Consider the following 15,447-nt stretch of genomic DNA (forward strand, 5'->3'; position numbering starts at 1 on the left):
CCATGACTACCTCTAGCACATACTATCTAAGAAATCAGAGGCAACTCACTAACCCTTTGATATCCAACTCTTATAGTGGTAATTCTATTAAGACCATACTCAATGCCTGAGCCAATTGGCTAAAAGTATATATTATTTGTACTGAGGAAGAATATTCACATTCTGATGGTTCCTGACACTGATAAAATCACATATATTGACAAAAACTATTAACTGCCATAAAAAGAAAGCCAAAAGGACCTACAATCCATTTAGTCAACAAACACTTGATTTACTTTCCAAAAGAACAGAGATATGCCAAGTAAAAGCAATTTTTTAAATTTGGATTTTCAACTTTTGGTTTGGAATTTCAACTTATTTCTAAAATCTAAAAATTTAAATCTAAAATCTAAAATGGTGGAAGATTATCAGTAATTGACTCAAGAAGCAGTAGAGGGGGAAAAGTTTTATGGAAAGCTTAGAGATACAGGATGAAAGTGGACAGCAAATACATCATAACTAAAAAATGATCTGCAAGGATTGCTTTTTATTAAAGAAACAAACTTTTTTTATTATTAAAGACAATGCAACCACTACATTTTGTTAATCATATGATAGTCTTGCATTTGTCACAGAGAAACTAAAAATAACATTAGAGAAATCACAAATGCAAACAGCAACAGGACCAGACCAAATATTTGCAAAATGAAGCCATGCAATAAGAGATACAATTCAATGGAGGAGAAGGAAAGATACCCAAGACAGGTCTCCACTGCCATCCAGAGCATTTGCTCTTTCCCACCTTTCTTGCAAGGTCCTGGCCTTGGTGTGCCTATAGGTAACCCTGTCCTAAGTATCTGCTACCTGGTTCTGGGTGGAGAAGTCATTTCCCTCAGACCTTTCTATTGGTTTACCAGGTCCTTTCTGGGAATCAGCATTAGCACTGCAAGGTCTACATATATTCTTACAGCCAACAATGGATTCTTAGAATGGGGCTGAGACTTTCAGCTTTTTAGATAACATTATTTGCTGCCTCCAAGAACAGACATACATTGAAGATTAAAGATGTAGAAGAAACCTCCATAAGTTAAAGTAAAGAAAGATATAAATGTGTCCTAGATGTGACTGTCTGAAACAAAAGCATGTCTTTTGTGGTTATTACTATAAGGAAGTTCACAACCAGAACCAGACTGTAGAAATCAGGAGGGAGATAAGTAAACAGGAAGGGAGACCTTATTAAGGCCCCCACAGTTGACAGTGTAGTATCATACCAAGGAAAAACTCCCTCAGAAGATCAAGGCTAGCAAGTCATCTAGCCAGACAAAAAGTGACCATCCAGATAGCACAAGTGTATTCAAAGAAGATTATTGCACATTAAACACGACTCTCTGGAAACTTGTTTCTTTTACCTTATTTCTATGTGGGGTTCCAGGAAAATGCTCTCAAAAGACAGTATAGTCTGGTGGATAAGGCACTAAGCTAGAAGTCGCGAAAATTGGGGTTTGAACCTCAAATGACCCAGGGAACTCCCCCAACTTCTCTGTACCTTAGTTCTTTCACCTATAAAATTAAAGGATTCAACTCAATAATTATAAGGTTATTTCCAGCTCCAAATCTGTAAGTTTGTTAGCACACTATGCCACTATAATCTGCATCTGATACTAAATAGAATGTTATCTGATAGAAGAACTGATGACCTGATGTAATATCAAGAAATGCTAATATTTGCAAGTATCCTACATCTTTGGGGGAAAATGTTTATTTTGCTGACTATAATTCATATGATTTTAAAGTTAATATGAAATAGGAAAATTTGAATTTTGTTAGGAATTCTCTTTTGTAAGATTCAATTACTTTTGCACAAAAAGCCTGTGTTTTTATACACACATGCCTTCATTATCCAATATTTGACTTATTTGCCAAGTAGACATACCAAGTTGACATTGGTTTAAAACATCTCTTTTTTGTAAAATCTTACCAAAAAATGATAATGGGTTATTCTGATTAGTTTCATCTTATCAAAAAATGCATAATTATTAAGTGTTGATTACTATAATAAAGACTGATAAAGCAATCCATTCACAAAGAAAACAGCACATGTCATTTTCAGACATTGATATGCAGTTAAGTTAACCAATCTATAAAACATATTCATTAGGTTATTGTATTTATGATACACATAGACTATCAAACTTGTCCATTAGGCCATTATATCTTTCATTAACACAAATGATGAACTAGTCTTATATTTGAACAGGAGGAGAGAGTGAGCTGTGTTGCCTACAGGGAAATATAAAATTATTTTAATGATCCCTAAACTTTCCTCTGAATCAAAAGTTAAAATGTTTAATAACAATTTTCTGGCAATATTATGGCTGAAAGGCCATAGTACCTGAAAGATTTAAGTTAAGGATCACCCCAAGGAGGATAGAAAAGTCTTAAATGCACAAGAGCAGGCTAAAATGTTACAGACAAAGAGTTACAGACAGGAGGGAAGGAGTTCTTCCCTCCTAAAAAAAAGAATAATCTCAGATATATTTATATCTACCTCTATCTATTTCTCTGTCCGAGATATATTTAATAGAAGGGAATGGCCATCCTTTTGGCTGGATGAACTAGAATAAAAATAAAAATAAGGGAGTTGAGGTTGATGCACCTGGAGGTTAGAGTATTGGAGGACATTCAAATGTAGAACCTAACTACTAATATAGTTTCTTGCATATTGTAGGCACTTATTAAATGTTTGTTGAATTAACACAAATAATTAACACAAAAAATCATGATCCTTAAAGAAGATCTGGTCATATGGTGAAGAAGAGGGATAATTAATGAATGGCTCTTTTTGATGGCATCATCTCTTCAAGAGAAATTGAAGAAAGATCCCAGAATATTTTATGAATCTCGAGATAGTGCATCTATGTCGAGACATAGACAAGAATTATACTAGGAAAGGATATTATATTCTGCACTATTGAAACGATTACTTAGACTGATCTATCCACAGATCAATTCTGTAGCTGTAGTATTAGTGAAAACTGAAGATTTTGTTTCAATTTTTGGTCAGAGAAATGAAAAGTGGACTAAGACTGGATGTTTTTTATTTATTTTTCTTTCTTTTTAAAGTAAAAATGTTAGCTCCCTGTTTTTCCCAGGTAACTGTGTCAAAAAAATGTTTTCTTCTCCAATGAAGTAACTGAAAGAAAACAGCTCTAATTTTTCCACAGGGAGCAAATATTTTACTGCTGAAATGTAGTAAGGAAAAGGGAGGAACAAGTATAGAAGAACAGGGAGAATATGTTCTCTTATTTATCCACCACCCATTTCAGCAGTAAAACCAGGTGCCTGGAAAAAACACTACGTAAACTGGCTCCAGTCCCTACTTCTAAAACTACTTCAAAAATTATGCCCTTCACATACTCTACCATACAGTCCATTGCTGTCACTTAAAGCACTTCATTTCAACTCCTACTCTTTACCTTTGGACAAGTTGTCTCTGATCCCTAGAATTTTCTCTCCCCTCACTTCTGACTCTTAAGATTGCCAATCTAAATCAAAGCTGAAGCCAGCCATTTCTTCCTACTTGGGTTTTTCTTGATTTCCCTTAATTTTAACTGCTCTGTCATCCCATCTATGAAATAACTTGCATCTACTAACTTTTACTTACCTGATTATATGTTATTTTTCCTTCAGAGACTACAATTTCTCTAAAGTCAAGCTTGCTTTTTTTCCCTTCATTTTACCAATGCCTCACACTTTGCTTCGCGGGTAACAGGCACTCCAATAGGCAAGTCTTAACTCACCAAGTCTTTCCCAAATATTCTTCACTAAAAGTCAGAGTAGCTGACTGTTTCTTTTACTTCTATTTCCTTCCTGCTCTTCAAGGTTATACACAGGCTGTGTACTTCTTTTCTGTTTCCTATTAATTTGGTTTCAGCTTTAGAAATATGGAAAATGAATTTTCCCTGAGCATATATGTGGTAATTTTACTCATTAGCCCATCAAAACTTGATGTAATTTTGTTATGGTGTAGAATCACTAAATATTCTATTCTATTAAAGATAATAATACATCATAATTAAACATTGAGGCAGACATTGTATAGAATAATAATTGACTGAATACTCTGTTGATTCAATAATATTTACATGTTTGCATACTTATGAAATGTATACATCTTTGCATATAACTTATCCTATCTTTGCACACATGTCATATTTCCATTGTCCAAGAAAAATGATGGTTTAAGGTTTGGGGTTTTTTTTAAATGTATAAAGCAACATGGTATAGTTGATAAGAGATTGAGCCTCATAATTAGGGTAGTCTGGATACAATTTAGTATGTGACATATTTAAGTTATTGAATTGTGGGTAAGTCATTTAACTTCTCATCACCATTACTCTAAGACTGAAAGTTTCAGAATAGTTCCCTTGGAAAATGAATTTCCTCTCTATGAATTCCCTTCAGCAGGGAATTCATACAAGTGAGATCATGATCACGATGACTGACTCTCTCTTATTCTGTATGTAGGTGTGTGTGTAAGCTCATAGTAAGAATTCCTATCTCTTCTCTATTCTTCCTCTAGTCTCACCATCTGGTAATTTTACATCTCTGCTCAAAATACTTCAAACAGTCACTTACTGCTTCATCAGTAAAGTTATTTTGCATAGTATTCAAGATTCCTTCATAAGTATCTTGCTACTTGGTCAGATTTATTTCATATTATTTCATGTATTTTATGTCCCCATCAAACTGAGTCCAGGAACCACACACACACACACACACACACACACACACACACACACACACACACTTTACTGTCTCCATGCCTTTTCTCACACTATTCTTTTATGTCTGAAATAGTTCTACAAATAAATTCCTGCCAATTCCTTACAGGCCAATTCATAGGTCATCTTCTGTAAGAAGCTTTACCTGATTTTTCCAGTACTTAAAAAGGTCTTCAAACCACAGAGTACATGAATTGTATATCTCTTACTGAATACTTATTATCTATTATTTTGTATCATCATTAACATGATACTTTATTGTGTAATGAAGGTGACCATAGTTTCTCTAAGACTATTATTCTAATAGATTCCAGATTGGAAAGGTCTGAAAGTTTCGGAATAATTCTAGAGATTTGAGCATAAACACACTGGTGGACCATGTGTCCTTTATCTAGTCATAAACATCTGCAAAAGTAGCATCATTATGAAGCCAATAGTGATATGTTTTCATAGCCAATTAATAGATAGACAATTATAATACTTTACAACTTTACTACATCTACACTATAGAAAGAAAATCTGCAAGGTAGAACAAAATTAGACCTGATAAAAATCACTTAGCCTTCAGAAAATTTTAGGATGCACTGTCTCAGTGGGTATAGTAACTTGTGTCTTTATATATAACAGTGAGAGATTGCTAATTTATAGAGTAATTGCTAAAAAGTAAATGCAAAGATGAAGTCTCTTCACCTCAGTGGTGAGACTTCACATCAATTTATTGATATTAGTTAATGCTCATGGAAAGATGTAGAAAACAGAACCCATTGATTCCAGTTTCTACATCTTTCCATGACCATTAATCAATATCAACAAATCCCAACTAGTGAGAAGAATCATAAGCAACATTCCTCCATTAAGCACATTAATGAACTCTATTCACTGACCTCCCATATGCATGTCACATTGATATGTTTAAAAAAATGATTTATTTGTATTCTACTAATCCCATATTTGTGATAGTTTGATTAGACAGTGCTTAATTTACCTCTGCATTATCTATAAAGAAAGGATTTGCTAAGCAAATCTATAATGTAAACAAGATTGCCAAAAGAGGCATATTTAGCCTACTTAAGAGAACAAATGTTTTAAGGACTTTGGTGTATTAATTATTCTCACATAAACAGATGAGTCTCTTATAGTCTCTCTTCATGCACTCATTCACAAAGCATTAATTAAAAATCTATAACACGCTCAGCTCAGTAGGAATAGACTTAAGGGTCCAAGGACAAAAGCAAAAATCCATTTCTTTAACATGTATACATATAAAGCAAATTAAGTACAAAATATACATTAGTAAAGCATACAGTAATTTCCTGGGTAAGGTATTTTCCAACCAGATAGGAATCATTTGGTGTTGTACTTAAACTGTTTTTGGGAAAAAGTTATTTAGAAGGTGAGAAGTCACCTAGTCAGTAATTTTCAGCTATCTGGAATATATCATGCAAAACAAATGGGCTGAAGATGGAAATGGAAGAATGAATGCATGGTTGCTTCCTCCCTGGCAGAGACATTCTCTTTTCTTTAGCTGATTTGTGATGGGTAATTGTCTCTGTTGAAATGTGACAGCTGAGGCAGGGTTGTATTGGGACATGCTGGGCAATTGAATCACACACATACAAAAAGTACTAAATACAGAAATTGTATTAATATTTTTCCTTTTCTTTCTTAACTCTATATAATCAACAAAACAAACATCAAGTTCCAATTTGTAGCATTTGCCAATTTCTGAAGTATAAATGCTCACACTAAAAGGAAAGCCTTAAGAGTTGGCTCCTGTAGCATTCAAGAGTCTAGGTCACAGGGGTCCTCAAACTATGGCCCGCGGGCCAGATGCAGCAGCTGAGGACGTTTATCCCCCTCACCCAGGGCTATGAAGTTTCTTTATTTAAAGGCCCACAAAACAAAGTTTTTGTTTTTACTATAGTCCGGCCTTCCAACAATTTGAGGGACAGTGAACTGGCCCCCTATTTAAAAAGTTTGAGGACCCCTGACAGGACATAAACACCCTCAGATGGAATACAATAGAAGTAGTTATAAGTCTAGCTCTTCCATTAGTAAATCTTGCTAAAACAAAGAATGTGTGATGCAAAGCAAGGTGAAATAAACCTGTAAAGCTTGCCTAAAGCCAGATTGCAAAGGGCTTTAAACACCAAACAGAGGAGTATGCTTTTTATTCTAAGAAACAGGAAGCCACTGGGATTTTTTGAGCCAAGGAGTGATATACTTTAGAAATACTGATTATTGACTTGGCAAACATGGAGAATAAGGTGGAGGAGAAATAGGCTTTGTAAGAAAAACAATTAGCAAGCAATAGCACAAGTGAAAGGTGATAAGGGCCAGAACTCAAACAGTGCCTATGGAAGTGAGGAAAGCAGGTGGACATTAGACATATTGACATGCTAATGGAATTAATAATGCTTAGAAACTAATTGGACAGAAAAAAATGAGATAAAAGGAAATAATTAATTAACAAGTATTTATTAAATGTTTACTGTGTATTAGGTACTGACAAATACAAAGATCAAAAAAAAAAAAAAATGAAACATCTATCCTCAACTGCTTTACATTTTATGGGCTAGGGAAGAGAACACCAGGCATATCTTTAAGGTTCATACAAAGCAAATAGAGAGTAATTTAGAGAGAAAGGATCCTAGGAGTTAAGGAAGATATGGAAAGGACTTTGGTAGAAGGTAGTTTGAGCTGATTTTCAATAGAAATAAAGTCATATTAATGTATAAAAGGATCACTATGTCATAACCTTTTAATACATTAACATAACTCATCAAACCCTCATCCTTTCTCTCTAATAACTGAAAGGGATCTGGATTTTGGACAATCAAAAAACTAGCCACACCTTTGGAGGCACTTAAATAGCTAAATTCTAGAGACAGGGAGTTGGAGAGTTTGAAGCAAATCAGGCAAGGAGTCAATAGTGGAAGAACCTGCTGAGCAAACAGAATCGCTCCTTTTTTTCTTCTTCTGAAGAAGGGGAGGTAAGGGAGATTTCTTTGTCTTTAGTCTTTGGTCTTAGTATCTATCTATTTGACAAAATGAGATTCATTATCTTGTAGTTAGGAGAGGAGAGATTTCTGGGAGCCCAGCTGAATGACAATTATAGGAAAAAATAAAGTAGTCAAGGCAAAGTCTCATGAGGACTCTATAAGGACAAAAGGACAAGGCCATGGAATTCTGCATTTGTGAGCTGTTCTGATTACATATATTCCCTATGCAGGGGTAGTTAAAGTCAAAAGACTCAAGTTTGAGTTTGATTCTGACAGATATTAGCTGTAATATTCTTCTCTAAAATATAATCTTCTCTGGGAGCAGGTTTCTTGGGGGGCTTCTGGGATCAGCCTTCCTTTTAGTTCAGTGATCACCCCAAATGCAGCCCAGAGTTAAAGTCCAAATCCTTTATTTTCTCTTTCCAAGTCTTATCTCCTTCACTTGGGGCTTGGCTAGTTTTTCTTAGAGACCTTCTGCCTTCTGCAATCTTGGTTCGAGAGCTTAAGCTGCCTTCTCTGGCTTGTGAATCTCCTTGACTGAATCTTGGCTGAGGCTCAGAGCTCCTAGTGGGCTTCTGTTCTTTAGTGGGCTTGTCCTTTTTGGCCCTGAGAGCTCCTCCTTATATATTCTCTCTTAAAGGTGTGAATCTTGTGGAATTATAGCAAGTACTAAGTATATATCAATTAGAGAATCATTATCTCATCAATTCTACTTAATACCTTGTTTCAAGTTCTGGCCCATAACATCTCCTTGTAGGATCAGATCAATCATACTGAACTATGCTAAATTAGATAATTATTGTCTCTATCAATTCCACTGTCTTAGTACCTTGTAAGAATCCTAACAATTAGTTACTAAAATAACTAAAAATAAAAATTAAAGAATATGAAATTAAACTAAAGGTACTAAAATATTGTTTACTACCTAATGAGAGGTGGCACAGAGAATAGAAAACAGGCTACAGACTCAAGAACCATGGCTTTGATTACCATTCCTGACATATACAAGCTGTGAAATTCTGGACAAGTTTACTAAAGTTCTCTGTGTTTCAAATAATTCTATATGACTATAACAAATAGGATAGTTGCTGATGGACATTAGAAGAATGATTTTCTTTCATAAATAAAATCACAAGTCAAGATAAAAAAAGAGTATATCTCAAAAGAGGTATTGTAAAAAGCAATGAGAAAATATGTTCAAAGTCTGCCTTAAACTTTAAGGAAGTCTTTAAATGAGAATTCTAATTTTTAAGTGAATTGAGTTTTTAAAAAGGGATCCTCTGGATCTCTGGACCAGCTTGTGGGCTGGATCAGCTTATTCTTAGGAATTTCTAAAGCAACCCATCCTGTTGCTATTGTCAACTATGATGGGAACCCAAGTTTTTCCGGACTGTCTTGATTAGCATATTTCAGACAGTTTTGATGGAAAGTCAAGTTTTCCCAAACTGTCTTTAAGACAATCTCAACATCGCAATACACTGCCTTGTCACTTCCTAGATCCTGCCTTTATTCTTCCCTCCTCCCTCGGGGCTATGAAACTCCTTCTTGGTTTCTTCCTTCCTTTATTACCTAGATCTTGTCCCCTACTCTTTCATCTCCCCTGAGCTATAAAAGCTGTGTTCCTCAAAAGCAAATGCTTAGTCATATTTGTTTGTGCCATATAGGTAATAAAATGGCAAATTTCTGTTATTTGTGATGGATATCTACATAATACATTGTTCCATGCCATGAACCAAATCTCTATTACACTATTTTTATAATATTCTTTTATAATTATGCTCTCCCAAATCTATTTCATGTCACTACTTATGACATCTTTATTGCCACTTCACTAAGGTGGGCTATTGAGAAACTATGTAATATAGCTATGCTATCTCACAGTTTAGAGAAAACAAGTATTTGTCTTACAGCAATAAATTTATTCTGGAAAGGAGAGTCTTCCATAAAACATGTATGCACAATTACACAGAAAGCTAATAATTATCATTCACCTTTGAGCTTTCAAATGCAGTTTGTTCTTTTGAAACTTACTGATTAGCTTATATGTTATAATTCTTATCTGAAGATAAGCTGCTTATTAGAAGGAGGAGACCTCTGGACTCATCACTTCCATTTCCTTCATTTCACAGAAGAGGAAACGAACAGAATAAGCAAGCAATGTCACACATAGTTAAGCTCCAGAATTAGGCAATGAAACCAAACATTTTGACTTCTGATTCATTCACAGATGATAAGATAGGAGTTTTCTTTATGTTTTTATAATACCATTCCCTAAAATTTCTCTTCTACTATGCTGCCTCCTCTTCTTCCTCTGAGCCAAACTGAGTCTTGTTAAAGACCTTAATTTAAAAGGGCTAAGGTCTCCCACTGCATCTGGGGCCATCTCCACTGGACCCAATGGTTCTAGAGGAGAAAGTGAGGCTGGTGACTTTGCACATCCTTCCCTTGCTTAAATTCAATTGATTTGTATGTCACAACAACACCTCTTTGATATCATGCTCCTCTTTGAGAACAAAAAACAAACAACAACTTTTTTCTAATTTCCATAAATATTTCTCTATTCAGAATAATAAGCAAAGTTAAGTTTTCCTGAAACATGGTGTATGGGTAACAAATCCTTTAATGATAGAGTAAATTCATGATTAACTGAAAATACTAATTACAAATATAACTTTTTAAAGGTAGCAGAATACATGACAATCAGAAATATACCAAGAATTCTTTCTTCTCTAGAATTTATACCTTTTAGAGAATTAACTTCCCTTTTTACCTCCATTTTAACACACTCTCTCTTTAGCTCTTTTTACTATGACCTAGTCCAAACATTTCTCTTCACCTCCTTTTTAATATCTCTCTTCTACAGATGTTAAAAACAATTCAGGCTGATAACATTTTCCCCAAAATTCTGCCTCTTTCTAGTTAACTGGTTAGTGTTCATCCACAGTTTTTGCTTCTCCTGACAGACATGCCCAAGCCATGCATGTACTTTACATAATTTCTATTTTCATTTTACAATTCTATTTTCACTACAGCTCAGTAATCATATTATTTTACTCTAAATAATTTGGCATGAAAAATGAACTGCATGAAATTAAACTTGCCTAGTTTATTTTTAATAAATCAAGTACAATGATGATATTAAGCTTCTCTATTCAGATTACAATGTCTTTTTTGTGTATGTAGATTTTGTTTTGTGTTTTTTTTTTCCAAGTAAAAAACTCACCTTAACTATGCCACGAATATGCATTTTTGCTATCATCTCAGCAGTGTAGAGAAACATCAATAGAGTATCCAGGGTAAAGGTGACATATTGAAGAGGTGGATAATGTTCAAATGTCTTTGGAGTATTCATACAAACTGAAATGACGCTGATGATGGCACAGATGCGCAGCAAAGAGTGAACCCACTGGAAAAAAAAGTCAAATAATTAATTTGATTTCACCATATGATATACTATTCAATGTTTGAAACTCATAATAAAAAAGTAAGATATTTGAACAGACAAATTCCTAATATGCCAAATTGTAAATTGTCTCATTATCACGTAGAAGAAATTCAGTCAAATTAAAATCTTTACGTAGATTATCTTTCACCTTTTTAGCATTTTTCACATTAATAATATTATGACAACTTGCAAGTATAATTTGTTGGTACAATGGGTAGATTTCTAGATTGGAGACAAGAAGATCCAATTTTAAATACTGCCTTAGACATTTACTAATTGTGTAATGCTGAGTAGATATTTATCATTTCTTAGTCTCAGTCTCTCCACTTGTCAAATGGGCACAAAATACTATTTCCTGACTCAGAAGGTTGTTGCAAGGATCAATTAACATAATATAGGTAAAGTAATTTGCAAAATACAAAGTATTTTATAAATATTAGTTTTTATTGTTATTATTATACTATTCCATACTATATCAGGCATTCTTTTTTTTTAAGTACTGTGTGGTGAGGTTTTTTTTTAAATATATTTTACTTATTTCATTAAATATTTTCCAACTACATGAAAAAATTTGATCTCCTAATTCTCTCCTTTTCCACCATGTTTCCCCCCACTACTTGGGAAAGCAAGCTATTTGACATTCATTATACATGTATGCAAAACATTTTTATATTAGTAATGTTTCAAAACAGCCAAAAAAAACAAAAAAAAAATAAGGAAAAGTCTGCTTTTATCTTCATTAAATTCTGTCTCTGGAGGTAGAAAAGGTCCTTTGGAATTGTCTTGGATCATTTTCTTGATCAGAATAGCCAAGTTTTTTTTTTACAGTTGATCATTGATACAATATTGTTGTTACTATATACAATGTTCTTCCATTTCTGTTTGCTTCACTTTCTATGGATTCATTTAAGTTTTCTCTAGTTTTTCAAAAAGCATCCATCCTCCTTATCATTTCCTATATGAGGTCTTGGGGAACTAGGTGTGTCAGCAGAGAAATCTAAAAGATAAAATTATAATATTCCCTGAAGCAAGCAGGAGAGGGCACAGATGGGATCAACTCAGCTTTACAGTCCCACCTCTGGTGGAGTTCTTTGGAAAAGCCACTTTACTACATCCAATCAGAAGGCCTAGTTGTGATGTCAAAACCCCTAACATTAAATTTCCCCTATAAATCTGTCTATGACCTATGCCATCTTTGCTAAAATCCTTTTTTAACCTGCCATGGGGTCCTGTCTCATGTTATATTACATCTCACCCCTCTCTTCCATGCTTCTCAGTGTCTTTCTCTTTGCTATAACTAACTCTTTTATGATGCCAAATCCCTTTAAGAGTTAGCCCACCAGTATATGGTGTAATCCTCTTCCATTGCTAACCCTCTTTGGGGTTAGTCTCCTATACTCGTCTATGGATTTAGTCTGACAGTCAGTGTATTCCCACATTCTCCTGATTAATTGTGAGTTCTACTAAGGAACTTGTTTTTTCCATTGTTAATTATTAAAAATTTTTTTCTTTTAACTATAATATTATTTCTATTGCTCTCTCTATTTCACATGTCCCAATCCTGGTGTTTATTTTACCTCTTCATTTTGTCTGTAACCTCTTTTCATAAATAAAGGTATCTTTTTTGCAAAGAATATGCCATCATAAATTCTTCACATGTGCCTCATATCTTGTATCTCATATTTTAAACCAGGAATTGATACCCTGAGCACATCATTATCATAATCATATACCATAATTTGTTTAGCCATTCCCCAACTGATGGGCATTCTCTCAATTTCTGATTCTTTGCCACCACAAAAAAGCTGTTATAATTTATATATGCCATTTCTCCTCTTTTTTATTTCTTTGGGATACAGAGCTAGCAGAAATTGTGCTGGGTCAAAAGGTATGAAAGTTTTATACACTTTTAGGCATAGTTCCAAATTGATCTCCAGAATGTTTGAACTAGTTAACAATTCCAATAACAGTGATTTGGTGTCCCATTTTTTTTTACATCCCCTATAGTATTTGTCATTTTCCCTTTCTGTCATGTTAGCCAATCTCATAGGTATGAGATGGTATGTCAGAGTTATTTTACTTTGAATTTTTCTAATCAGTAGTGAGCTAGAAGATTTTTTCATGTGAATATTGATAATTGTGTTTCCTTCTTTTGAAAACTTCCTGTCTGTATCCTTTTATTATAGAATGCCTTTTATTTTTACCTGGATCAGTTCCTTATATATACAGAGACACTCGTATAATTTTTCCCAGTCCCACATTTCTTTCTAATTTTGGCTACATTCATTTTGCTTTTTAAAAAGCTTTTTTATTTCAATTAATCAAAAATATCCATTTTTTTAAAAATTTATACTATTTTGTATTTATCCCTCCCCCCCAATTGTCAAGACAATTTTAGCATTCATTTGTACAAGATTTTTCAGTTCCAATTTTTTCCCTATATCTTTGCTCTCCCTTGTTCCTAAATGGTAGATAATCTGACAGAGGTAATATCATGCAAAATTAATTTCCATTTTAGTCACAGTTATAAAAAAGAGAGAAAGAAACAGATCAAAAGAGGGGGAACCACAAAAAAGAATTAAATGAGTGAAAAAACATATGCTTTGATCTGCATTCAGAGTCTATCAGTTCTTTATCTGGATATAACAGCATTTTCCTTTATATACCCTTTGTATTTGTCTTGAATCATTGTGTTCCTGAGAAGAGCTGAGTCATTCAAAATGAATTATTACACAATTTTGCTAATAGTGTATAAAATTATTTTTTGGTTCTGTTCATTTCACTTGGGCATCAGTTCATATAAGTCTTTTCAGATTTTTCTTATATCTGTCCATTTATTATTTCTTATTGCACAATAGTATTCCGTTACATTTATATATCACAGTTGGTCAGTCATTCCCCAATGATGAGTATACAAAAAGGGCTTCTATAAATATTTGTTGCACATGTAGATCCTTTTCCCCTTTTCACTCTCTTTGGGCTACAGACCTAGTAATAGTATTGCTAGGTTAAAGAATTTGGCTGCCCTTTTGAGCAGAGTTCCAATTGTGCTCCTGAATGCTGGATCTGTTCACAACTTCACCAACAATGCATCAAAATACCCATTTTCACACTTCCTCTCCAACAATTGTCATTTTGCTTTTTTGTGATAGTAACCAATTTGACAGGTATGAGGTTTAATTTGCATTTCTCTAATCAATGATTTAGAGCACTTCTCCATATACCCATAGATACCTTTCCTTTCTTCATGTGAAAACTGCCTGTTCATGTCTTTTGACCATTTATCAACTGAGAAATGACTTGCATTTGTAAAAATTAGACTCCATTTTCTATATATTTGAGAAATGAATAATTTCTACAAAGATTGTTTCCCACCTTTCTGCTTTCCTTCTAAACTCTGTTGCATTGGTTTTGTTGGTGTAAAAGCTTTTTAATTTAATACAATCAAAATTATCTATTTTACATTCCATAATGCTCACTCTCTCTTCTTTGGTCATAAACCTGTAATTCAATTAAATTCTCTTTTAAGAATTTGGATGCTATACTACTTGGTGCATATATGTTTAGTATTGATATTACTTTTTTGTTTTTGCTTTCTCTGAGATCAGGATTGAGAGCTCTGATTTTTTTTTTTATTTCAACTGAAGCATAATTGATTCTGTTACAGCCCCCTACCCATATTATGTCTATATATTTCTGCTTCAAGTGTATTTCTTGTAAACAACTTATTGTAGGATTCTAGATTTTGATCCATTCTGCTATTCATTTCCAGTTTATGGGAGAGTTTACCCCATTCACATTCATAGTTATTATTACTAACTGCATATTTCTCCCCATTCTATTTTTCTTCCTATATGTTCTCTTTCTCTCTCTTTTCACTTTTTCTTTCTTCAGTAGTGTTTTGTTTCTCTCTACTTCCTACTTTGGTCTGCCCTCTCTTCTAGCCATTCCACACTCCCCTTTATTTTATGTCCTTCCCTTTTACTTTCCTGTCAGGTAAAATATATTATCTATATTAAAATGACTGTGTATATTATTCCCTCTTTGAACCAATACTAATGAGAGGAAGGTTCAAGCAATGCCATTGTCTACCCTTCTACCTTTCCTCGTATTGTAATAGGTTTTTTCCAGCCTCTTAATGTGAAGTAATTTATCTCATTCTATCTATCTTGTTCTTCTGCACCCAGTGTACTTCTTTTTTATCTCATTTTTATCATTACTACTAATTAACCTTATA

At 33.8% G+C, this 15,447-nt stretch overlaps 1 protein-coding gene across 2 annotated transcripts in view; it reads right to left on the minus strand.

Moving 5' to 3' along the window:
* NALCN (sodium leak channel, non-selective) overlaps window positions 1–15,447 on the minus strand; it is a 476,168-nt gene that overhangs the window by 427,043 nt on the left and 33,678 nt on the right. For both annotated transcript variants that reach the window (XM_031958631.1, XM_003765762.2), the window contains exon 3: window positions 10,989–11,171. In XM_031958631.1, coding sequence (XP_031814491.1) covers window positions 10,989–11,171 — 183 coding nt within the window. The remainder of the gene's footprint in view (window positions 1–10,988; window positions 11,172–15,447) is intronic.

This window comes from Sarcophilus harrisii, chromosome 3, assembly GCF_902635505.1.
Source record: "Sarcophilus harrisii chromosome 3, mSarHar1.11, whole genome shotgun sequence".
Classification (NCBI taxonomy): Eukaryota; Metazoa; Chordata; class Mammalia; order Dasyuromorphia; family Dasyuridae; genus Sarcophilus; species Sarcophilus harrisii.